Source organism: Rattus norvegicus, chromosome 16, assembly GCF_036323735.1.
Source record: "Rattus norvegicus strain BN/NHsdMcwi chromosome 16, GRCr8, whole genome shotgun sequence".
Taxonomy (NCBI): domain Eukaryota; kingdom Metazoa; phylum Chordata; class Mammalia; order Rodentia; family Muridae; genus Rattus; species Rattus norvegicus.
The window spans coordinates 6165633-6191196 of NC_086034.1; the positions used below are offsets into that span (position 1 = coordinate 6165633).

At 43.9% G+C, this 25564-nt stretch overlaps 1 protein-coding gene across 5 annotated transcripts in view; it reads left to right on the top strand.

The window, feature by feature from the left end:
* Nek4 (NIMA-related kinase 4) overlaps positions 1 to 25564 on the top strand; it is a 48989-nt gene that overhangs the window by 14341 nt on the left and 9084 nt on the right. For 4 of the 5 annotated variants that reach the window (XM_063275290.1, NM_001013134.2, XM_063275291.1 and 1 more), the window contains 8 exons: positions 7520 to 7921; positions 11606 to 11755; positions 12710 to 12859; positions 13274 to 13340; positions 15034 to 15167; positions 17692 to 17777; positions 19021 to 19223; positions 20833 to 20966. In XM_063275290.1, coding sequence (XP_063131360.1) covers positions 7520 to 7921; positions 11606 to 11755; positions 12710 to 12859; positions 13274 to 13340; positions 15034 to 15167; positions 17692 to 17777; positions 19021 to 19223; positions 20833 to 20966 — 1326 coding nt within the window. Of the gene's footprint in view, positions 1 to 7519; positions 7922 to 11605; positions 11756 to 12709; positions 12860 to 13273; positions 13381 to 15033; positions 15168 to 17691; positions 17778 to 19020; positions 19224 to 20832; positions 20967 to 25564 lie in introns of those variants that run through there. The other variant, XM_039094443.2, reaches the window with a different exon arrangement.

A 25564-nucleotide genomic window follows, 5' to 3' on the forward strand; every position in this document is an offset into this window, starting at 1 on the left:
CTGCCATGCTGAAGGCAAGTAATGAGAGGGCAGGAGCGACTCTGCTTATTCCTGACCTCAGGGAGAGCTTTCATAGTCACCGAGAAGGATTTCTGCTGTAGTTTCCCACACTTGGCCTTGCTATCTTAGAATAGTTTCCTCTAGTCCTAGTTTGTTTTTCCAACTCATGCAAGGGTACCGAATTTTGTCAGAGCATTTTTCTATAGCTTTTGAGATGATCATGTGCTTTTTTTCTTAATTCCGTTCATGTAGTATTTCGAATTTTATGGTAAACATTTATTTTAGACACTGGTCCCACTTGGTCACATCTTAACACACCTCTTCCCCCCAATGCTAGGGTTTTAACCCACACCCCTGTGCATGCTAGATAGGGGCTCTATCACAGAGCTGCATGCCCAGACCTTCACTTCAACAACTAAAGACATTTCTCTGAATTTGTTTGGTGTGGGGGGAGGCAGGGGGAGAACTTGCAGGAGTGGGTTTTCTCTTTCCACCCTGTGGGTTCCAGGTTATCAAAGTCAGGTCATAAAGCTTGGTAGCAAGAGCTCTTGCCCCCTGAGCCATTGCTACCCTCCATATTTTAACAACTGTTAAGCATATTGTCCAGTGTCCTTGATTATAGTCACAATGTTGTAATACAGCCATCATCGCCACTTTTATCATATGGGACTGATCATTAAGCAGTAAGGGTATCCTGGAACTTGGAAGCCCAGAAACTGTACAACTTTAAGGGAAAAGGTGACCTAGGAGAAGGGAAAGGTAACCTAGGAGAAGGGAAAGGTGACCTAGGAGAAGGGAAAGGTAACCTAGGAGAAGGGAAAGGTGACCTAGGAGAAGGGAAAGGTTGTCGCGCGCCCAACGTCTCACCAGCAGGAACGACGCGCAGACACCAGGATCCTTCTGCAGCAAAGCGTTTATTACATCTTGAAGAGGAGAGAGCGAGCCCCAGAATGGCGCTGCTTATATACACCCTAATGTGGCGTGTCCATGCCTGATTGGTTGCTTACCCATGATCTCATTAGGCACGCCCTGGAGTGGGCAAAGACCTGGCACGAAGGCACTCTTGCACATGCGCACACAGTTAACTTCCTGAAAGGAAGTCGGCTGGTGCGGCGGAGGCCAGCGCCATCTTGTAATGGCGAAACTATCTCGGCCTTCCACGTGGGGCGCAGTGGAAGCCAGCGCCATCTTGTGGTGGCGAATGTTATTGCGGCCCTCTACATCTCCCCCTTATTATTTTATTAATTAATAACAATAAGTTATTGTCTAGGCTGGTCTAGGTCCCTGCAGTTATGTCTATCTGCTGTGGCTCCTGTCTTAGGTCGTTTCTCTATGTCACAGCCTTATCGAAGGGTAACCCTATCGCCACCGGGCCCCGTGTACTGTGCCTGAGGAAAGTTGCCCGTCTCTGGATACCACAGTGCTGTGTGACAGTAACTGTTAATGACCTAGGGCGAACTCTAAAAAGAGGCCAGCCAGAAGATGAGTTAGTGGGGAAATCATGATCACCCTATCGTGTGCAATGAGGAAACCTCAGCAATGTGGAAGGGCTGATCAAAGAATCATTGAGTCTCTCTCATCCCAGTGCAATGGATCCACAGATCCATGGGGTGCAAGAGCAGAGAACTCAGATACCAACTAATTTTTGAAGATAGATAACCAAATTTTAGGGGAGGCCCCTTGTTCAATGGCCACAAGTGCTTGAGTGATAACAGCCTTGTCACGTTTCTGTTGAGATCTGAGTTTGCAAACCAAACATAGCATGAACACTAATCCACAGCATAGGGCTGCACCAAACAGAGCCACTCCCGATAAGTAGTGGGCACCTCATCTGGTTCACCTCAGCTGTTACCACCAAGGGCCGTAGTCAAGCTGCTCCTATAAGAAAATTTAGAATTCCCAATTGTTAGCAACTACTCCAGAAATTCACCCACTGTGCTTGTCTAACAATAGATTGGGAGAGGGTAACTCCAGACACTGTAGACACAATGGCTATAGCAGTAAATGGCTGCTACAATAGCAGCGAAAGTAACAAGGTCTTTCCCAGGACAGTTCAGGATCTCTGGAACAAGCAGCAGGCAATGGAACCATGTCTGAGATCTGCAGAACCAGGGCAGAGTTCCCCAGTCCACAGCAGCTTTACGCAGGTGGCATTCCTGTGAAGCTATAGACTGTAAGATGACAACACCAGTTAAGGCAGCAAGAGTCACCAGGGGAATGAGGGGGGCAGCAACGGCTGGAGTCCAGTCTTCTCCAGAAAGCAGCAGTGCACAGAGGGTCAAAGAGCAGGCCACAGTGGGGTGGGACACATGCAGCGGTAACACTGACTGCAGCAACGCCAAAATCTCTGTGATGACAAAAGATGAGGGGGAATCTTCTATCTTCCTCTCAGGGCAGAGGAATGACTCCAGGGACCCGAACCAGGAGAGCTCAATCTTTATGCAACCAGGATCAGCAAGTCTCACCAGCCACTCTGGCAGCTGGCATACTCTTGTAGCATCCTGTAGAAAAAACACAAACATTCCCTCTTCCCCATATAAAATATCTGGACAGGATCATGTCAATAAGTGGATCTCTCTATTTCACCTAGGCAGAAGTATGCCTAGTTGTAGGGTGCCATAAACTTTGGCATCCAAATTTTAAAATTGAAATAAAAGGAGCATTATTTAGCATACAGGGATAACTCCCCCTTTTTATTTATTAAGATATAAACTGTCTAGTATCATTGTCCTCCCTCGTTAAGGGGTCCAGGCAATCTAGTTTGAGTTCTTAAATGACTTCTAAAGGAACAGTATTTAGTATTCTTAACCACTAAGCCATCTCTCTAGCACCTCACAAACTTTATTTCCAATGAGGATAACAAAGACCTAAGTCCTCTGGTAAGGTGAGGTACTTAGCTAACTAACATATCCTTAGTAGCTTAAAATTAGTTTCAAATATTCTTTTTTGGAGTAGTGCAACAGCTACTCCCCAAATATTAAAGCTCATTTTGAGAGCAAAAGTTTGTAGTAAAAATTTCCATATACACTGAAAGATTTAAAGTTCTAACTTCTTACATTGAAGAAGCAACAAAATTATATAATATAAGGCTATTAGCCATTCCTTTGTAAAATTTTTAATGATATCACTTTATGGGCTCTCTAAAATTATAAGCAAGCTCATGAAATGAAAACTCACAATCAGTCCTCTAAATCTATCTTGAAATGGCAGTTGGAGTAAACAGACTGGCTGTAGTGCTCTCACAAGTTCCAGAACCTCATCAATCCTTCGTAAATCCTGTAACAATCTCTACCTGTTTGATTTTTTCTTAATTACAAATAAGTTTGAGTTAGTCAATGTAACACTGGCAATCCTTAATCACAATCTTTAAGTTCTCCTTGTACCACCAGAGCACAACCACAAGGTCACCTGAGTTCTGAGTACATGACTAGGCAGCTGTCCTTGGGGCAGTGGAATTAGCATTAAAATACAGATAGCTTCAGGGCAAACCACAACTTTGGAAAGCAAAACTCGACCTCCAACAAACTAGTACAAAGTTTGACTGCCAATTCCTATATATGAATGCACGATGAAGTAGTCTCTAGTACCTCAACAAAGAGATATTGTCCTAAATTCTTTTAGAAGCCTGGTTTCTAGAATAAGAATTCCATAAAAATATTATCTCAATTTAGATCTGTTTCCCTGGGTTGGCTCATGCCACATGTTGTCTAGAATGACTCTATCCAAATTACCAGCTTTATGTCAACTTTCTGTTACCAATATTATACCTTTTTAACCATATCCAATAACTTGAAAGCCAATAGTCCATAACCAAGGCAAGTAGAGCATATTTACACATTTAAAACAAATCAGAAACAAATTGAAGTGGCTACACATATCTTTAATATTTAGACCAAACACCATTTTTACCTTTTTAGCTATGATTTTAAGAGAAGCACCTTGTCACCTGTTGAGTCAAATAATAAGTCAGGGATTTCTCTAAGAGAAACAGCTCTCAGCTCTTGTACCAAAGAAGCTGAGAAGCTGCTGGCGCCTTTAAGATCAGCTAGTGCAGATGCTCAGCCGCTGGGCAGCTTCTCCAGCTGACTTATGTTCCTAGCTACAGGTGCAGGGCTCTAAAGGCCGATTGAAGCTGCTTTTTATTCATTTGTTCCTTTTTTGAAACGAGTTAAAACCAAATCAAGATGTGAATGATTGGCAGATAAAGTTTTTACCATTTTTTCTTTTGAACATGAAACATAAAACATTTAAACAACGAGAAACAAAAACCACAGACATAAACTGACAGACATGGGGACATCCTGGTGCACCAAGGACAGACAATAGACAAAGAGGGAAAAAACCAGATGGTGTTCACAGTGACTATCCACTCGAGTGGAGTCGATATGGACGATGGATTGTCTCAATTCCCGGACTAGTCCATCAACGTGTTGAAACCCAATTCCTGTAAGATACTGAGATATATTACGAGATATCTGAGCAGCACAACTGACATTCACAAATGGTATGGAAGTGAAACACAGTCCTGAGTATATCCACTCACAACCCAATTACATTAACTCCATCAAGCTGTGCATAGGCGTTGAGAATTGAGATATCTTTTTGTTTGATTCTCCTGAATAAATGTTTCAGGCGGTCTACCTCGATCAAATCTGATCAGTATGACTCTGTGAAGTTTCCAGAGCCTAATCACACCTTTTACAAGCACAAAGACAAAATTTTTCTCCCAAAATACTGTGTTCCTTTTATCTCCTTTTCTTTTTTTCTTTCGAGACCTTTTCTCCCTCCGACATACTTTCTTGTTGCTCTGCAAGGATCCTCTGACCTGTCCTAACGGTTGTAATGGCTTCCCACACAAAGAAAAAAATAAACAAAATTACCAGCCTTGTCCACAAAGGATCCATAACTTTCGGTTTCTTCACAGTGGCTCTTCACCTAGGCCCATATCTTTCTTCTTCATAGCAAGCTGCCTCATCTTCTAAATCCTCTTCCTCAGAGGGGCTAAGCTTGTCTGTTTCTGAACTATCAAGCCCCAAAGCCTCTAACTCCTTTACCGGATAAAGGCTTTTCCTTTTCGGGGCTTTCTCCTCCTTTTCCTGTTTCTCTCCCGGGGCGTCCTTTCCCCTATCTCTCGCTTCCTCGGATCTAAAGTCCTTGGAAGGGCCTTTTTTCTTTTTTTTTCTTTTTTTTTCTTTTTTTTAGGAGCTGGGGACCGAACCCAGGGCCTTGCGCTTGCTAGGCAAGCACTCTACCACTGAGCTAAATCCCCAACCCCCAAGGGCCTTTTTTCTTATGTGCACCTTTTCTCTTTGAGCTCTTTAATCTTTCATCCCGCTCTGTTTCTGACATGCTGTATCAAGACCAAACATGCCTCTCAGAGCTTACCTCTTGATGCAGTTCTGGACCCTCTCCGCGAGCGGAGGCTCTCCTCGGCGCCGGCGATGGTGTGGCATTTGTTCCGGGTTTCGGCACCAAATGTCGCGCACCCAACGTCTCACCAGCAGGAATGATGCGTAGACACCAGGATCCTTCTGCAGCAAAGTGTTTATTACATCTTGAAGAGGAGAGAGCGAGCCCCAGAATGGCGCTGCTTATATACACCCTAATGTGGCGTGTCCATGCCTGATTGGTTGCTTACCCATGATCTCATTAGGCACGCCCTGGAGTGGGCAAAGACCTGGCACGAAGGCACTCTTGCACATGCTCACACAGTTAATTTCCTGAAAGGAAGTCGGCTGGTGCGGCGGAGGCCAGCGCCATCTTGTAATGGCGAAACTATCTCGGCCTTCCACGTGGGGCGCAGTGGAAGCCAGCGCCATCTTGTGGTGGCGAATGTTATTGCGGCCTTCTACAAAAGGTAACCTAGGAGAAGGGAAAGGTAACCTAGGAGAAGGGAAAGGTGACCTAGGAGAAGGGAAAGGTGACCTAGGAGAAGGGAAAGGTGACCTAGGAGAAGGGAAAGGTGACCTAGGAGAAGGGAAAGGTGACCTAGGAGAAGGGAAAGGTGACCTAGGAGAAGGGAAAGGTGACCTAGGAGAAGGGAAAGGTGACCTAGGAGAAGGGAAAGGTGACCTAGGAGAAGGGAAAGGTGACCTAGGAGAAGGGAAAGGTGACCTAGGAGAAGGGAAAGGTGACCTAGGAGACCAGCAGGCAGCAGATCTCGTCTGAGAGATTTATTGAAGGCTCCATGGTGTAGGAGGATGGATGTGGGGAGCAGACAGCAAGGAATCAAAGGGCAGGGTTAGATAGGATTTCTTAGGGAGCAGAGCTTCTCAGGGTAGGGATTTCCAGAGTGAGGATTGGTGAGATTTTGAGTCCTGAGCTTGGGTAGCCCAGAGATCGGTGAGTTTTCTTGTTTAGGGACTGGTGTTTGTTTTCCTGCTCTGGGATTGGTAGCTTGTTTTCACCCTTTCCCTATGCTTGGCCCATCGTTAGGGTGGGAAGTCCTTCCCAACTACAGCTGGCTTTGGCTAGGCACCATCTTTGTGGACCGCTGGGAAGGCTGGAGAGGTGGTGCTGCCTCTATGGTGTTGACCAAGGCTGAGGCTCAACAGAGGGTGTGGCCAACACGGACTCCTCATGATAGCAGTAGGCTGAGGCATGACAACACGGACTCCTCATGATAGCAGTAGGCTGAGGCATGACAACATGGACTCCTCATGATAGCAGTAGACTGAGGCATGACAACTTTTGCTGTGTGCCGCTTACGGACTATACCTATCCTGCAGCCTTTGTATATCTCTGAATTTTCCTCCTTTAGACATTTATATAAGTAGAATATTTACTCATTTGTTTTTGCTTGCTTATTTATTTGATTTTTCTGTATGTAGCCCTGTGCTCTGTAAAGTAGGTTGGCCTGAAACTCAGAGACCCCACTTCTGTTGACCAAGTGCTAGGACTGAAGAGTATTATCTTATGATATTATGTATATATTACATTGTATCCATTGATTTGCCATTGTTTCTTTTTCTTCTTCCTTTCCTTCCCTCCCCTTCCTTCCTTCCTTCTTTCCTTCTTTCCTTTCTTTCTTTTTTTTTTATTTTACTTTTGAAACAGGGTCTCTATTATTTAGATCTGACTGCCCTGTAACTGTATATAGACCAGGTTGTCCTTGAACTCATAGAGCTCTGCCTGCTTCTGCCTCCTGAGTCTTGGGATTAAAGGCATGTGCCCCCACACTCAGCTTCCCTCCTTTAATAAACAGGGTCTTGCTACATAGCCCTGGGTAGCTTGGAAGTCACAGTGTCCCCAGTCTGGCCCCAATCATGACAGTCCTACTTCAACACCCCATTCAAGGGCCAGGATTGCTGAGCTGTGCCACTATGTGCCCTGTTTTGAAAAACAGATACTGTTTGAGTTCCTGTTTTTATTTGTTTAGAGTGCATGCTAAAAAGTAGAATTGCTGAGCTAAATGGTAATTCTATGCTGAGCTTTTTGAGGAAGATGCTGCTCCATTTTGGGTTTGCTTTTGTATATGGAATAAGGTACTGTAATAACTTAAGAACGTCTTTTCACCCAGGGTGAAGATAAATGTCTGTCCCAAGAAAAACCAGTGGACATTGGTCCCTTGAAATCACCTGCTAGTCTCGAAGGCCACACTGGCAAACAAGACATGAACAGGACTGCAGAGTCGTGTGCCACAGTCAGTAGGATAAATATCGATATCTTACCTGCAGAAAGGAGGGACTCAGCAAAAGATGGCACAGTTGAGGAGGGCCGACCACAGCACGTGGATGCTTCTAATGAAGTAGACCGTCAATGCAGTATTTCTCAAGAGAAGGAGAGGCTACAGGGCAACAGCAAGTCTAGTGATCAGCCGGAAAATCTCCTTCCCAGATGGTCCTCTGGTGGTGGTGATGGGGAAGGGAATGAACTGGTGAAGCTGTTGTACTCCTCGGGTAAAGACCAAAAGCCACAGCAGGTGAGGATACATAGAAGGGACAGTTCCCAAGAGGAAGAAGAACTGTGGTCACAGAGGTGTAGTCATGGCGCTGCAGGGATGGTGCACTGGTTAAGAGCACCTGCTGCTCTTGCAGGGGACCCAGGTTCAGTTCCCAGCACCCCATGCTGGCATCCCACAGCTCCAGTTCCAGGATCCTCCATGGATGGGTACTAGGCGTGCATGTGGTACACATACACACATGCGGACAAAATACTCAGACCTATAGAATGAAATAAATAAATCTTAATTGTTTAATTATTTAAAAACCCAAAGATGTCGGCATTCACTGTGCAGATTTACAGTAGAATAGTATTTCTATCACCTATAAAAACAACGATAGCAATGAACTAACCAAACCATGCACAGTGACAGCCACTCCCCATTCGTCCTCATTCCCAGCCCATGACATTTGTCCATGGGGTTGTCAAGTCTAAGCATCTTGTGTAATTAGAATTCCAGCCTTTTATGTCTGGTTTCTTTTACTTCACATAGTGTTTTGTTTTCAGAGTTTATCCAGGGCGTTGCATGTACCAGTGTGCTTTTTATTGTCAGATGTGTTTCCCTTTATGTATTGCATGTAATGCTTTGAATTGTTTTTGTGTGTGTATGCATGTGTGGTGTCAGGGACTGAACTCGGGGCTTTGCACATGCTAGGCTAGGCAGGTTCGCTATCCCTGCTGTGAACATTTGTGTATGTGTTTCTTTTTAAAATTTTGTTTGTATGTTGTTTTTTTTTTAAACAATTTCTTTCTTTTTTTTAAAAGAATCAGATTCTAGATTTTAATATTTATTTATTTTTATTTATACAGTACACTAAGCTGTCTTCATGCACACCGGAATAGGGCATCGGATCCCATTACAGATGGTTGTGAGCCACCATGTGGTTGCTGGGAATTGAACTCAGGTCCTCTGGAAGAGCAGTCAGTGCTCTTAACCACTGAGCCATCTCTCCAGCCCTGTTTGTATGTTTTTATGTGTGTAGTTGTTCTCTTTGCGTTTGTGCACAGTGCCCAAAAAGGGAAGAAGAGGATGTTGGATCCTCTAGGATTGGAGTTAGATTTTAAAACTTCATTTATTTTGTGTAGATGTATGTGTGTTTGTGGAACGTGTGTGTATGTTCTGTGGCATGCAAGTGGAAATCAGGACAGCTGGTGAGAGTTGGCTCTCCTTTCACTGTATGGGTTCTGGGGATTGAGCTCAAGTTGTCAGGCTTGGTGGCAATTTGATCAGCTCTGTGTATGTGTGTGTGTGTGTGTGTGTGTGTGTGTGTGTGTGTGTGTGTGAGTGTGTGTGTGTAGGTAGGTAGCACACACACCATGGGATGGGTATGAATGCCAAAGGGAAACTTTGCAGAGTTGGTCTGCTTTGATGGCGGAGCTTATATCCGCTGAGACAGCCAGCTGTGTGTTTAATTAAATATTTTAAATGTTTCTGTGTAAGAATATTTTGTCTAAATGTATGTGTCTGTGTACCACTTCTGTGCCTGTCACCTGTGAAGACCAGAAGAGGGCATCAGACCCCCTAGAACTGGAATTATAGCTGGCTATGGGCTGTCATGTAGATGCTGGGAGTTGAACTTGGGACCTCTGGAAGAGCAGCCAGAGCTCTCAACCACTGAGCCGTCCCACGTCTCTAGTGGCCTCTCTGTGTTTAACTTTTTTCCAAAGCAGCTGTAGTCATCACTTCCTTCTGTCTCCAGCGTTTTTGTCAGGACTTGTTATTGTTCTCTTTTTTATTTTGTTAAATCTGTAATCACACCCAGTGCTTCGTGCATGCTAAGCAAGTGTTCTCCAGTGTTCCACATCCCCAGCCCTGCTGTCTAGCACCACAGCTATAACTGCGGCCTAAAGGCTCTGCCGCAGAATCGTAATGTGCTTTACTTTAGGTTTTATTTTTATTATTTTTAAATTATATGTGTATGTGCACGGATGTGTGCACGTGAGACCAGATGTCCTGTGAGGCCAAAGACGTCAGATCCCCTGGAGCAGGAGTTACAGGCTGTTGTGAGCTACCTGATGTGGATGCTGGGGACTGAATCCAGGTCTTCTGGGAGAACAGTGCGTGTCGTTGACCACTGCCATCTCTCAGACCCTCACTGTCATTTGACCTGTTCCTCGTCTACTCATGTATGAGGTCTTTTTATACACGCACTGGTCATTTGTGTACTTTCTTGGAGAAATAGTATGCGCAGAGTCGTTGGCAAATTTTTGAATGTTTATTTTTATTTTGTGTGTGTGTGTGTGTGTGTGTGTGTGTGTGTGTGTGTGTGTGTGTATCCCATATGCATCCCTGGTACCCATAGAAGCCAGAAGATGGTGTTGGAACCAGAGTTCCAGACAGTGTGAGCCCCATGTGGTTGCTTGAAACTAAACTTAGTCCTCCACTAGAGCAGAAAATCCTCTTAACCACTGCACCATCTCTCCAGCCCTTGTTGCCAATTTTTAAAATGATCTATTTATTCATATGAGGACTCTATCTGCAAGTACACCTGAAAGTCAGTAGAGGGCATGGGATCCCATCACAGATGGTTGTGAGCCACCGTGTGGTTGCTGGGAACTGAACTCGGGGCCTCTGGAAGAGCAGTCAGTGCTTTTTTTTTTTTTTTTTTGGTTCTTTTTTTCGGAGCTGGGGACCGAACCCAGGGCCTTGCGCTTCCTAGGCAAGCGCTCTACCACTGAGCTAAATCCCCAACCCCCAGTCAGTGCTCTTAATGAGCCATCTCTACAGCCCCAAAAGGAGATATACATACATACATATATATACATGTATGTATGTATGTATATATATCCATCCTTGTGTTTCCTGGAACTTTCTCTGTAGACGAGACTGGCCTCAAACTCACAGAGATCTGCCTGCCTCTGCCTCCCGAGTGTTGGGATTAAAAACATGCGCCACCACTGCCCATTGTTGCCTATTTTAAATTGGTTTACCTTTTTTATTATCAAGTTGAAAGAGTTCTTTATTTTAGATACCACACCCTATGAGACACAAGATTTGACAATATTGTCTCCCATTCTGTTGGTTGTCTTTATTCTTTTATTTATTTATTTAGTTAGTTAGTTAGTTAGTTAGTTTTGGTAATGGTGTCTAGGACATTAGGCGTGTTAGGCAAGTACTCTACATTGAGCTACACCCCAAACTTTAGTCTTACATTTTTTTTGTTAAATTTATTTCTAAGCATTTTATTTATAAGAATTGTTTTTGTTTGAGGCAAGAGAGTAAAAACCAGAACATTAGGTTAATCAATGCCATCATTTCCTGTAAACATAAGCATTCATTTGAGAGAGGGCTTCCTTCTCACTTCTATTTTATAATTAAATTATTTCTTAAGTTTATGTGCTATCTGGGTGTTGCCTGTGCACTAGGTGGGTGCCTAGCGCCCATGGAGGCCATAAGAAGCCATTGGGTCTCCTGGACTAGAGTTACAGATGGCTGTGAGCCGCCATGTGGTTGCTGGGAATTGAACCCAGGTCCTCTGGAAGAGCAGCCAGTGCTCTTAGATGCTGAACTCTCTCTCTAGTCCTTCATTTTACAATTTCTAGTCCTTCATTTTACAATTTCAAAAGTCTGTGTGGAGAGTTTGGCATTTGAAGTTCTGAAGACCATTCTGTTGCTCTGTGTAGTTTGTATGTGTTTGTTTTCTTCCACTTTGTTGCTTCTAAGGATCAAGTTACTAGCGGGTGTATTCTAGAAGATCAGGACAGCATCCACCCAAGACTGCAGCCGCACAGCTCTGTATCTGAACCTTCTTTGTCCCGGCAGCGAAGGCAGAGAAAAAGGGAACAGACGAACCACGGTCGGGCAAAGAGCCAGGTCAGCAGTCTCTTCAGTGACTCATCGTGCTGCTTGGGAGGCAGACCTGGGAAGCCTGACTCTTGTTTAGAATGGTTAGCCGTAGGGCTGGGGATTTAGCTCAGTGGTAGAGCGCTTACCTAGGAAGCGCAAGGCCCTGGGTTCGGTCCCCAGCTCCGAAAAAATGAACCAAAAAAAAAAAAAAAAAAAAAGACCTAGAATGGTTAGCCGTTGCCAAAAAGTGTAAAGAGTGGATGGAGAAGCTGGGCCAGGGTAAGAGGCTTAGTAATGCTTTCAGCTGTCAGCGAGCTGGAGAGAGCAGGACTGAGTGGACTACTCGAAAGTTAAAGGGACAGGCTTTCATGCTCTGCTGCTAAGCTTTGCTTTTCTTTTTATATATTATTTTTTTTTTCTGTACAGTGCTGGAAAATGGACCCGGGGTCTTGTGTATGCTGCAGAAGCATTTTACTAGTGAGCTGCAAGCCTAGCCTTCAGTCCTTCCCTTATTAAAATGCCTTCCATCAGTACCCTTCCCTAAACCTATGAGGTAGCCATTCACCCTTGGCAACATCTCCATAGTGCAAACAGGCCTTGAAACTGCCTTTCCTGCCTCAGCTTCCAAGTGGCTGGGATTATAGCGTGACAACCAGGCTGGCTTTTAAAATGTTGATGTAGCCCAGTTGGTAGAGTGCTTGCCTGGCATGCATGAAGTCCTGGGTTCAGCTCCCTAGCACCAAGTAAACCAGGCATGGAGGCACAAATCTGTGATCCCAAAATTTAGGATATGTAAATATGAAAATCAGAAATTAATGTTCGTTCTTGCCTATATATAGTCAGATTATGGTAGCCTGAGGGACATGATATAAACATTTGAAGGACAAATCACCGGTGAATGCATAGGGGACTTGCCAGAGGGAGATTTTAGAGATGGCTGTCTATGGAACTGATAACCTCCTTCTCTTTATGTCACTGAAGCTCCAAGAATCACCCCCTCGTCTTGTGCCTTCTCACCCTGATACTGGGAAAGCAGATATCATAAGTACACAGCAAAGTGATGGAAACCAAAGTGGACCTGTGGCTAGGTCTGTGAATGGTTCAAGGTCTAGTTCGACAGCGTCATCAAAGGTTTGTGTGACTGTGTACTGGGTTTAAAAATACTTAAAATCTGTGTGTATCGTGGAGGTTGACATTAAAACATATCAGTCATACTTTACCGATTCTGGAAGAGACATATTCATACTTTCACAGCATTAGCTTTGATTGAAATGGACATAGTTTGCAGTTCCAAAGATGGTCACCTGCAGTGAATTCTGAATGTGAGAGAGGCAAAGCATCTCCTTGCTCTCCTATAACAGAGCATCTTCAGAAGCCAGTGTGGTCATTTCCTAATGGCTTACCCCTTATGTCTACTAAACACATCAGCGTGATTTCTGCTCCTTGAGAGACAGTGGAGGCCTTTAGCAGTGTTAGATGATACATCATGCATGGCTGCAGTAACGTGAGTGGGAACAGGAATAACTCCATGACTTTCTTCCAAAGGATCGGCCATTATCAGCCAGAGAGAGGAGACGACTAAAGCAGTCGCAGGAAGAGATGCTCCCCTCAGGTGAAGTTGATGCACTTATCTAGGTGGCTGTTGATAGCTGGTGAGAATCATTGGCTCTGGTTGTTTGCCATACAAACGTCAAAGCAGCAATAATCCACATAGAAAGAGGATTTGGAAGGGTTCTTAAAGTTTCTTAGATAAGCCTTATGAAATATCGTAGAGTGCTGACTCTTTACTATCTATCAGAGAAGGAGGATTAAAATGAGAGCCAGGGGATGGACAGATGCTCAACGTCTGTTAATAGTACTATTGCTCTTGCAGAGAACCAAGGTTTAGATCCCAGCACCTACATACACAGTGGCTCACAACCATCTGTAACTCCAGTTCCAGGGGATCTGACCCCTCTTCTTACCTCATACACCAGGCACACACGTGGTGCATACATATACATGAAGGCAGAACACTCCTACACAGAAAATAGAATTTCAAAAAATTAAAATCTAAAACAAACAAATAAATTTGAGGGAGAAAGCAGCACACAGAGAGAGACAGAGAGACAGACAGCAAGCAAACCAGAGGGCTTTGAACTTTGAAACCTCAGGCTGGAAATCAGGTGAGTGTTTAACTTGTTTTTCCATCTAGACCCTGCTTGTCAGGAGTCTACACTAGGCTAAGGAATGTAGTGTTTTTGTTTTGTTTTTGAGACAGGGTTTTGCTACATAAGTCGTGGCTAGCCTAGAACTTACTATGTACTCTAGGCTGCTCTTGAACTCAGAGATCCATCTGCTATTGCTTCCTAAGTGCTAGCATTAAAGGTATATGCCACCTGGCTCTATGGAAAATTGTATTTTAAAAGTTGTTTACTAATTGTTCTAATTGTTTTTTTTAAGAGTATTTATTTTATGTATATGCATACATTGTTGCTGTCTTCAGACACACCAAAAGAGGGCATCAGATCCCAATACAGATGCTTATGAGCCACCATGTGGTTGCTGGGATTTGAACTCAGGACCTCTGGAAGAGCAGTCAGTGCTCTTAACCACTGAGCCATCTCTCCAGCCCCTCTAATTGTTTTTTAATTGTTACTTTATATGTATGAGAGTTGTTTTTTTTTTTTCTTTTTTCTTTTTTTCGGAGCTGGGGACCGAACCCAGGGCCTTGCGCTCGCTAGGCAAGCGCTCTACCACTGAGCTAAATCCCCAACCCCATGTATGAGAGTTTTAACAGGCGCGTATGTAAGTCACGTTCATGTCTAGTGACTATAGAGGTCAGAAAAAAGCATTGGCTTACCTGAAACTGGAATTAGGGATGGTTGTGAGCTGCTGTGTCTGTGCTGGCAGCAGAACTCAGGTCTTCTGCAGGAGTGTCAAGTGCCGTCTCTCCAGCCCTCTGTGGGTCTTTCTTACTGTCATCATTCACAGTTGTGTTACCAGTGTCCCTACTGAAGGTGGCCGTATCTCCACCACTGTGCTGAATGTGTTAAGGGTAGTATTTCGTTTTGTACTTTTTGTCTCCCTCGAAGGTAGGCTGTTACCCTAAGGTTCCAGAGTGTTAAATAACTTGCCCGAGGTCCAGAGTTGGTAAACCCATGACTAAATTTGAGGTTAAGTGACAGATACCAGACTAATGATAAATATGTTTTTTGGGTTACTCTACCTTACTCTTCCTATGGTATCTTCTGTACTGTGTACAAAGTCCTCCTTAGTTCCGTCCAGCCTGCTACAAACAACTACTGGGGCGTTCATGTTTTTAGGCCCTGCAGTTCAGAGAACTCCAAGTTCAGTAGAGCCAGTGAAACCACAGGAAGAAGACCAACCCATCCCTGCCCAACGATTCTCTTCTGACTGCAACATCACTCAGGTGAATCCCACACTCCTGAGGGAAAAGGTAGGTGTGTCTATTTCTGGGAAACCTAATAGAATAAGCGTCACAGACGTCAGCATCATCTACCCAGGGGCATTGCTGACCAAGTTACTCCTTTCTGGAGGCAGGGTCTCAGTAGCGAAGGCTGACCTGGAATTCACTATGTAGCTGAGGATGACCTCCAGACCCTCCTGCCTCCACCTTCTAGGTGTTGAGAATACAGGCTTACACTACCATACTCAGTTCATTTAAGGTAAAATCTTGCCCTGTAGCCCAGGATGACCTTGAACTCTTGATTCTGCTGTCTCACTGTCTCAGTGGCTTACTCAGTATTCTATTGCTATGAAGAGATACCATGGCCGTGGTAAGTCTTATGAAGGAAAGCATTTCATTGGGTAGCAGTGGCACACACTTTTAATCCCAGCATTCCAGAGACAGAGGCAGGAGGCACTGAGTTCAAGGCCAGCCTCGTCTACAGAGTGAGTTCCAGGGTAGCCAAGGCTACACAGAGAAACCCTGTCTCAAAAAAAAAACAAAAACAAAAACGGATGAATGAATGACAGGATGCAGGCATTTAACTCAGGCTTGCTTACAGGTTCAGAGTCTTAGCTCACTGTTGAAATGGTGGGGAGGTGGGGAGCATGATGACATACAGGCAGGCGTGCTCGGAGGTCCTGAGAGTTCTACATCCAGATTCAGAGGCAGCAGGAAGAAAATGAGGCCCGAGGCTGGAACTCCAAAGCCCACTCCCAGAGACATGCTCCCCCACAAAGCCAGGCCTCCTCCAGCAAGGCCACGCCTCCTCATAATGCCACTCCTGGTGACTGAGCACTCAAATCTCTGAGCCTAAGGAGACCATTCTTATTCCAACCACTAAAGAAAGCCAATAGCCACCATGCATAGTTCTCTTTCATTATGATTAGGTACATAGGAGGGAAGGGGAAGGTTAAGGCCTTGCTTGCTGGGTAGGAGGTGGGAACAGCACATTGAGTCTCATTGCTTGGCATGGTGGCACACGCCTTTAATCCCAGCACTTGGGAGGCAGAGGCATTTGATAGTGAGTTTGAAGCCAACTTGATCTACAAATTGAGTTCTAGGACAGCCAGAGCTACAGGGAGAAACCCTGTGTTAAAAAACAAAACAAGGGGGCTGGAGAGATGGCTCAGCGGGTAAGAGCACTGCCTGCTCTTCCAGAGGTCCTGAGTTCAATTCTCAGCAACCACATGGTGGCTCACAACCATCTGTAATGGGATCTGATGCCCTCTTCTGGTGTGTCTGAGGACAGCTACAGTGTACGCATATACATAAAATAAATAAATTTAAAACAAACAAGGAAAGGAACTCAAAATTATTAAAAGGATTATACTTAACTCATTCAAGGAATACATCCTTAAAAAGTGTATGGGTGTTTTGCCTGCATGTATATCTATTCACTGCATGCATGCTTTGTGCCCATAGAGGACTCAAGATCCCCTGGAACTGGAGTTACCCATGTGGGTGCTGGGGAATGATAATCAATGCTTTTAGCTCCTAAACTAATGGCATAGATTTACCAGATGTTCTTGTTAACACTTGGATGTTTAGTCAGAATTCTTTCCTAAGGAGTTGTCTCTTATCTTTTTTTTGTTTTTATATTGGGCCTCACACACGGCAGGCATGGTAGCCAAGTGCACTGCCACTGAGGTTCTTGTAGTTCTAGTTTGAGACAGTCTTACAAAGCCACTGGTTGACCTTATGTTCACTATGTAGCCCATTCTAGACTTGAGCTTATGATCCTCTTACCTCAGTTTCTGAAGTAGCTGAGGTCCCAGGCTTCTCCTCCAGGCCAGGCTAAGAGCTTCCAATAGGCAGCACGTTGTCTGTTTTTCTGTATCAATAAACATCCCATGAGTCTAGCCAGATTTTTTAACTTGTTTGCTAATCATTAATCTTTAGTTTCCTGTTTGTGTCAAATTATTAAGGTTTTTGAGATAGTGTTTTCTCAAAAAAAATTTTTTTTGAGTGTTCTCAAATTCACTGTGCAGAGCCTTGGCCAGCCTGAAGCTTGCTGCAGTTCTTTGGCGTTAGTTTCTGAGCACTGGGGTTAGGTGTGAGCCACCACACCCGGCCGTGTTGTCTACAGTGTCATTCAGTTACTTCACTGTTTGACATCTGCACTTACTGAAGCTGTAAGGTTTATGCAAATTATACCAGTAACCCTGTAAAGAACTGTAGCACTCTTACAGAGGAGCAGGTGAAAACTGCCTGGTTGAGGTGGCGCTGTCACATTTAAAACGCCAGCAGTCCTTCTGGAGTAAGCCTCCTGCCTAAGAATGAACCACTAGAACAGCTTCTCTGCAAAGGAACTATCTTGATAACCGAGACTTCAGCCTGGTGTTCCTCAGTCTTAAATTGTGAACTTTGTGTGTGACATCATTTCAATAAATTAGCTTCAAGTTTTCTGCTAGTTTCTCCCTTTTAATTGTATGCAAGTAAATTGTATCTAATTATTACACTTAAAGGTTTTTGAGTATTACATTCTGGTCTTGTTCTTTCCCAACACAAATAGAAGAGACTGATCCATGGACTGTCTGAGGATGAGTTAAGTTCTTCCACAAGCTCAACTGATAAATCAGATGGGGATTCCAGGGAGGGGTAAGTTCTTGGTTTTCTGTCTCAGTTCTGTTTGAACTGAATCTAAAAAAGTCTATTATTACTTAGCTATTTATGTAATAGCTTTAGTAGATGCTAGAGCTTAAAATATATCTTCTGTGAGGGACTGGAGTGATGGCTCGTGGTTAAGAAGGGTGGCTTCTAAAGGATCTGGAGTCACTTCCCAGCACCCAAATGGTATCTACAACCATCAGTACCTCCAGTTCCAGGGATCCCACACCGTCTTCTGGCTTCCATAGGTACTGCCTGTGGCATACATACATACAGGCGAAATACCACAACACACCTATACACATAAAATAATTAAAAAAAAAACCTAAAAAGGATTTATTTTCCATAAACACAATATAGTTTCCATTCAGAATCCTTAGCCCATATTCTTGGACCTACACGTTTGTAGTCTCATCAGTGTTGGCTCTTACTTTAAGCTTCTCAATGCTCTCCCTCCCTTTCCTGGGGTCCTAAGTACACGTGTATTAGATGCTCTGTGGTGCTCTCATTGCTTTCCCACGTTTCTCTTTGCTCTGTTTCCTTGAGCTCACTTACCTGTTCTGTGTCTAGTCTGTTAGTCCTGCTGAACCCACAGTGTGTTCATTCCCAGTGTTCGAGGTGGGCCTGCTGTATGTCCGTTCTCCCTTAGCATGTTGATGCTTTCTCCTTTGTAGCCTATGAGGGATATTTATAATACCTTCTTTAATGTCCTCATCTACACTGTATCACATGTCAATTCTGGACTGTATAAACTCCATTTTTTTTTTTGTTCACAAGAGTGGTCTCTCCTATTCTTTTTAGTTTGCAGTGGAGTGTACCTGGTGAATTTTAGCTTTCTGAGGCTGGTGTTTCTGTGTTTCTATGACTGTTTTTGACTTCTATAATAGTGTCTGTTTAAGTGACTTGGAGATGGCTATGTAGAAGTAGTATGCAAAGTTGGGTTGGCCCTCTCCTTTCCAGCTTTCCTCTTGCCTTCTGCTAGCAATGGCTGTCGGACATCAGCCCTGGCTTCTGCCTGACATTTTTGTTCTTTATTTTGAGATGCATATGGTCTGTCTTTAGGCTAAAAACTTTCTAGAATCATCTATCAATTGCATTCATCATTTCGTTCCTGTATTTTACAAGGAGTTTGTAATTGCCTGCTGGGCATTTGCAAGCAGAACCCCCTACAGGTCATTTCACGTTTAACTTTTATCATGAAGTCAGGTAAATACTAAGGAGGCTTTTCCCTCAGGAAAAGTCATACAAATGAAATGAGAGACTTGGTGCAGCTGATGACTCAGACTCTGAGGCTGGAAGCTAAAGAGAGCTGTGAAGATCTTCATGTACCAAACCCAGGGTCAGAGTTCAGACTTCATCGCAAGTATCGAGACACGCTGGTGCTCCACGGCAAGGCTGCGGAAGAGGGGGAGCCCCCCTGTGTGGAGTTACCTCCAGGTGAGTGGTTTGTGCTTTCCCAGGGGCAAAGCAGACACAGAGTGGACAGCAAGGCCCACACCTGCAAGTTGTTTGCACTTTTCATCTGGATGCTCCCCAAAAGGTGTATCCTGTAAGTCAAGAGGTATGTCCCCACACTTTCATGAAAATTCATGTCTTCCTGTTTTGGTTTTCTGAGGCAGTGTCTCATGTAGCTCAGGTGGATTTCAAACTTGCTCTGTAGCTGAGGACACCTTTGAATCCCTGATCCTCTGGCCTCACCCCGTCAGGTTCTGGAACTCTAGGCATTTGCTACCATTTGTGGATGTGCGCGTGTGGATACACGCATGCATGTGCAGTGCCCATGGAGACGAGAGGCACTGGATCTCTGGAGCTGGAGTTACAGACGGCTGTGAGCCACTTGACGTAGGTGCTAGGATAGAATCCAGGTCCTCTAGGAGAACAAGTATTCTTAATCACTGGGTCATTTCCACAGCCCTTGAAAATCTATTTTTAAAATAAATATAAATAATTCAATAAGCCTTATAACAATTCATAAAACTTTTTAACATACATTGAACTTTTTAATGTGAATTTTCATGTTAGACAATTAAATTAATTCATTATTAATTCTTTAAGTTAGTTTTTTTAGATCTTGGAGATGATAGTGTGAAGCTTAATGACTAAGTTTTTAGCTACTAAAATACTAGAGATGTGGCTCACTGGTAGAACACGTCACATAACGTGTGCAACTAATGTACACGGGCTTCAAAGAGGGTTCAGCAGTTTAGAGCACTTGCTGCTCATCCGGAGAATCTGTGTCTATAACTCCTGTTCCAGGGAACCTGAGGCTCTCTTCTGGCCTCTGTGCATTGTAGATGTGGTGTAGAGACATACATGCAGGCAAGCACCTATACATATAAATTAGATATAGATATTTTTGAAAAAACTAAACTATATAAATGAACTAGGCAAGCTTGCTCATGCCTCTAATCCTGTACTTATCAGGGGAAGGCAGGAGGGCCTGCCTGGGTTATAGAATAAGACCCTGACTCACAGACAAAAATAAGAATAAAACAGACATGCCTGAAAGTGGACAGCAGGGGTTGGGGATTTAGCTCAGTGGTAGAGCGCTTGCCTAGCAAGCACAAAGCCCTGGGTTCGGTCCTCAGCTCCGAAAAAAAAAAAAAAGAAAGAAAAAAAGTGGACAGGAGAAGACTTGAGCTGAGGAAGGGAGAACGACTGATGGGAAGGGCTGGAGATATCATTGGGGATAATTTAGGTCAAAGTAAATAATATATCTATATACAATGAAATACAGTATTGTGTGTCAACTAAGACATTTTTAAAATAAAAGTGCTTTGGGTTTATTGTTTTGTTTTTGTTTACTCCTTTGGAAACAAAGTCTTGCTAGACAGCCCCAGCTCTTCTGGAATTTGCTCTGTAGTACAGGCTGGCCTTGGACTCAGATTCACCAGCCTCTTTGCTTCCTGAGTGCTGGGAATAAAGGCATGGATAAAGTCAGTAAGCCAAATTCTTGTTAAAGTGAAAATGATTGCTTCTTGATTTTAAAATATTCAGTTCATGCTGTAATGGTATTTATTTTCTATTTTGGTTGCTGCATTTTTAGGTATCACACCAGGTTCTGAAAAGATCAGGAGAATAGTTGAAGTCTTAAGAGCTGATGTGATCCAGGGCCTGGGGGTTCAGCTTTTAGAGCAGGTGTATGATCTTTTGGAGGAGGAAGATGAGTTGGAGAGAGAGGTAAGTGTCATAAGCTGTGTCAAGCTGCTTGCGTTATAGACTTTTAATGTTTATTTTTAAATATGTACCATGCAGCTTGCCTATTTGAAGCACACATTTCAGTGATTTTTCATGTTTACTCATCAGTGCAATCATCACTGTTTGATGGACATTTTCACACCTCCCCAACGAAACCTCATACCATTAGCAGTATTCTGCATTGTCTCCTGAATCCTCACCCAGCCCTAAGCATGGGTTTTGCTTCTTTTTCTCTGCAATGTTACAACATCCGTGTTATGGTAGATATCCATTGATAGGTATCAGTACTCATGTCTTTATCATGACCGGATATGTTATCCTATGCATTTTGTTCACTTAGCAACTGATGGATATTTGCGTGGTTTAAACACAAGGTTTTGTGTTGCTTGATCATCAATAGCTATACTGGAATGTTTAAGCAATTTCCAGACCATGCCATTAAGTGACTACACCATTTTATACACTCACAAGTACATTCCAAATTCTCCACACCTTGGCAATAATTGTTATTGTCTCTTTGATCATAGACATCCTAGTGGGTATAAAATGGTATTCATTGTAAATTTGACTTATATTTTCCTGATGACTGCTGGTGTTGTATATATTTTCTTTTTTTTTTTTTTAAGGTTTATTTATTTATCATATACAAGTACACTGTAGCTGTCTTCAGACACACCAGAGGAGGGCATCGGATCCCATTACAGATGGTTGTGAACCACCATGTGGTTGCTGGGAATTGAACTCATGACCTCTGGGAGAGCAGTTGGTTCTCTTAACCGCTGAGCCATCTCTCCAGCCCCTGTATATATTTTCATATGTGCTATTTGCATATTTTCCTCAGAGAAATTTTTAAACTTGGGCTAATATTAAATTACTGACTTTTTATATATTCTGAATTGGAGTGTCTCATCAGATGTAAGGTTTGCAAATGTCTCCCCTAATGTCTGGCAGTGTTTGAGTCACCCCTACACTGCTTATGAGCCTATACAGATCTTCTGTGTCTTGGACACTCTTGTATATTACTTCTAGGAGCTTCTCATAGGTTTCTCCTGCTTCTCACCTGAGGTCTCCTGATTTTAGTCTCAGCTTTGTAGTAGGATGATAGAGATGCCAATGGCCTGCACCTCTCAGAAACATGGCCTTTCCTTTGGAGCAAGAAGGCTGTGTTAGGATTTGTGGCAGTTTACTGGGATCCACACACTAAGACTATTGTTACCGATTTTATTTGCTGTTCTTTTTAAAGGGATTTTTATTTAGCTTTGACTGCTGTGTTTTGTTTTATGTATGGTGGTTTTGCCTGCATGTAAGTTTCTGCTTCCCCTCTACTCCTGATGCCTTTGGAAGAGGTCGGAATCAGATCCCATGGAACTGTAATTACAAATGGTTGTGCGCCTGCTGGGAATTGAACCTGGGTCTTCTGGAAAAGCAACCAGTCCTCATAACTACTGTACCAATTTTCCAGCCCTTGTTAAATAAGTGTTCTTGAATAAACATTTTTCTTTTTTTAATAAGTATTTTAAAATTTTCTTTTTAAAATCTCTAAAAAACTTTTTAGAGCCAGGCAGTGATAACACACACCTTTAATCCTAGCACTCGGGAGTCAGAGGGAGATAAATCTCTTGAGTTTGAGGCCAGCCTGGCTCACAAAGCAAGTTCCAGGACAGCCAGAGCTACACAGAGAAACCCTGCCTTGAAAAAACAGAAAACAAAAAATAATTTTTTAGACTTCATTTTTATGTGTATGAATGTCTGTCCTGCTTGCATGTTTGTTCATGTACCATGTGCGTGCCTAGGGCACATGTGCACTGGGTCAGAAGAGGGCATGTGATCTCCTGGAGCTGGAGTTGCAGACAGCTGTGTGCTGCCCTGTGGGCGTTGGAAAATGAAGACAGGTCTTCTACAAGAACAAGTGCTCTTTAACCTTTGAGTCATCTCTTTCTAAAATTACATTACTGTGTGTGCGTAAGAACACACATGCATACATGGACATGCCATGGCAAGCGTGGAGATTGAAGGACAGTTTTTGAGAATTGGTTCTCTCCTTCCACTCTGTGGTTTCTGAATGCAATGCAGGTCGTCAGGCTTCAGTGGCAAGTGTCTACTCACTGAGCCATCTTACTAGCCCTTGAATAAATATTCAGTCATACGTTCTACACCTGTAGATCCATTTCTAGACTGTTAGTGCTGTTTGCTTGTTTGCTTGTTTGTTTGTTTGTGTTGCTTTATTTTGTTTCTCAGTGACAGGATAGAACCAGGGCCTTGCGCATCTAGGCAAGCACCCTGTCTTTTCAGCAGGGTTTGGACATAATTCCCCATTTCCAGTCTGCAGAGCTCTACTGCAGAGCCACGGACAGTAGACCCAATCCCTTTTGTACTAAGTTCTATCTTTTAAGAAATTGTCGCAAGGCCCTGGGTTTGGTCCCCAGCTCCGAAAAAAAGAAAAAGAAAAAAAAGAAATTGCAATAGTCCTTCAGACTGTTTTTAAAACTATGTTTGTGTATGGAAGCAGGGCTTTATTCATGGTATGTGAGTCCTCTACCACTTAACTGCACCCTAGCCTCATTGACAGGTTTGGAGAGTCTAGGCCACGTGCTTTATAATAGCACTTAGATCTGGGAGGTGGTGACAGGTATTTTTAATTTAAGCACTCATGAGGAAGAAGTAGATAGATCTTCGTGAGTTCCAGGACTACCAAGCCTACACAGAGAAACCCTGTCTCAAAAAGCCAACCAACCAACCCACCGACCAACCAACCAACCCACCAACCAACCCACCAACCAACCAACCCACCAACCCACCTACCAACCAACCCACCAACCAACCAACCAACCCACCAACCAACCAACCCACCAACCCACCAACCAACCCACCAACCCACCAACCAACCCACCAACCAACCCACCAACCTACCAACCAACCCACCAACCCACCAACCCACCCACCAACCAACCAACCCACCCACCAACCAACCAACCAACCCACCAACCAACCCATCAACCAACCCACCAACCAACCCACCAAAGAACCAACCAACCCACCAACCACCAACCCACCAACCAACCAACCCACCCACCAACCAACCAACCCACCAACCAACCAACCCACCAACCAACCCACCAACCACCAACCCACCAACCAACCAACCCACCAACCAACCCACCAACCAACCCACCAACCAACCCACCAACCAACCCACCAACCAACCCACCAACCACCAACCCACCAACCAACCAACCCACCAACCAACCCACCAACCAACCCACCAAAGAACCAACCAACCCACCAACCACCAACCCACCAACCAACCCACCAACCACCAACCCACCAACCAACCCACCAAAGAACCAACCAACCCACCAACCACCAACCAACCCATCAACCAACCAACCCACCAACCAACCCACCCACCAACAAACAATAAATAGCACTTGGTTTTTTCTTTCTCTGTTTTCTTCCGTTTTCTTTTGTTTCTGTTTTAGACAGGGTTGCATGAATCCTACTGTGACCTTAGACTTGTTATGCAGGTGAAGGTGACTTGATCTTCTGACCCTCCTGCTTCCACACCCCAAATACTGGGATTGTAGGCATGTGCTGCCAAACACAGTCAATGCAGCTGGAGGCCAAACCCAGGGCTCCCCATATGCAGGCAAGCATTTACTAGGTCACATCTCAGCCCCTGCACTTCGCATCTTGTGCTGATTAGTTTAACATTGTGTCTTGAGTCAGGCCTGTCTTTGTAACATAGACTGGCCTCCGATTGGTGGTCCTCCTGCTTCTGCCTCCTGATGCTGGTGTGATAGCTATGTGCTACCATTCTTAGCTAGGCTATCCTTTTATTCTTTCTTTGATTCTTTTCTTTTTTTTAAAGACAGGGTCTCATGTAGCCTAGGTTGGTCACAAATTCACTATGTAGACTGGCTTTGAATGCTTAATCCTCCTGTCTCCACGTCCAGATTGCATATTTTTACTAGCATACCATCAGAGTGATGTTATATATTCAGTGACTTACCAGAATATGGGTCATATCCACTCAGCATACTAGGTGTCATTGTAATTGTAAGTGTCGTTCATTTAAACGTCATAAGATAGATTGCGTGCTGTGCCCCTTGGGGTTACTAGTCAGGTTCTGTAAGCCCCGCCCTTTCTTCTGTGTTGAGCTTAGGTCTGACATTGCCTGCTTTCATAGTCACCCAGGCAGCTCTTGAGCTTGAGATTCTCCTACTTCTTCCTCCTGAGTAGCTGGGATTCATGTCTGGCTCTGAAGGCAGCAAGATATCTCAGCAGGAAAAAGCTCCTGCCATGTAAAGGTGGAAGGAGAGAGTCAACTCCGTGGAGTTGTCCTCTGATCTACATATGTGCACTGTGGTATGTTTGAACACACACAGACTGTACATAGATCATACACAATAAGTTTGTGTAAACAGAACTGCTAGTATTTCTCCATATGTTTTCCTCCTTGGTATTGTTGGATGATAACAAAATCAGGAGTGTAGAGAAAATGAAGCCATGTTTAATGTGCAGCTCAGCAGAAAGGGACAAAACACAGAGAAGGGTAGACGTGTCTGGCATGCTGATTTGGC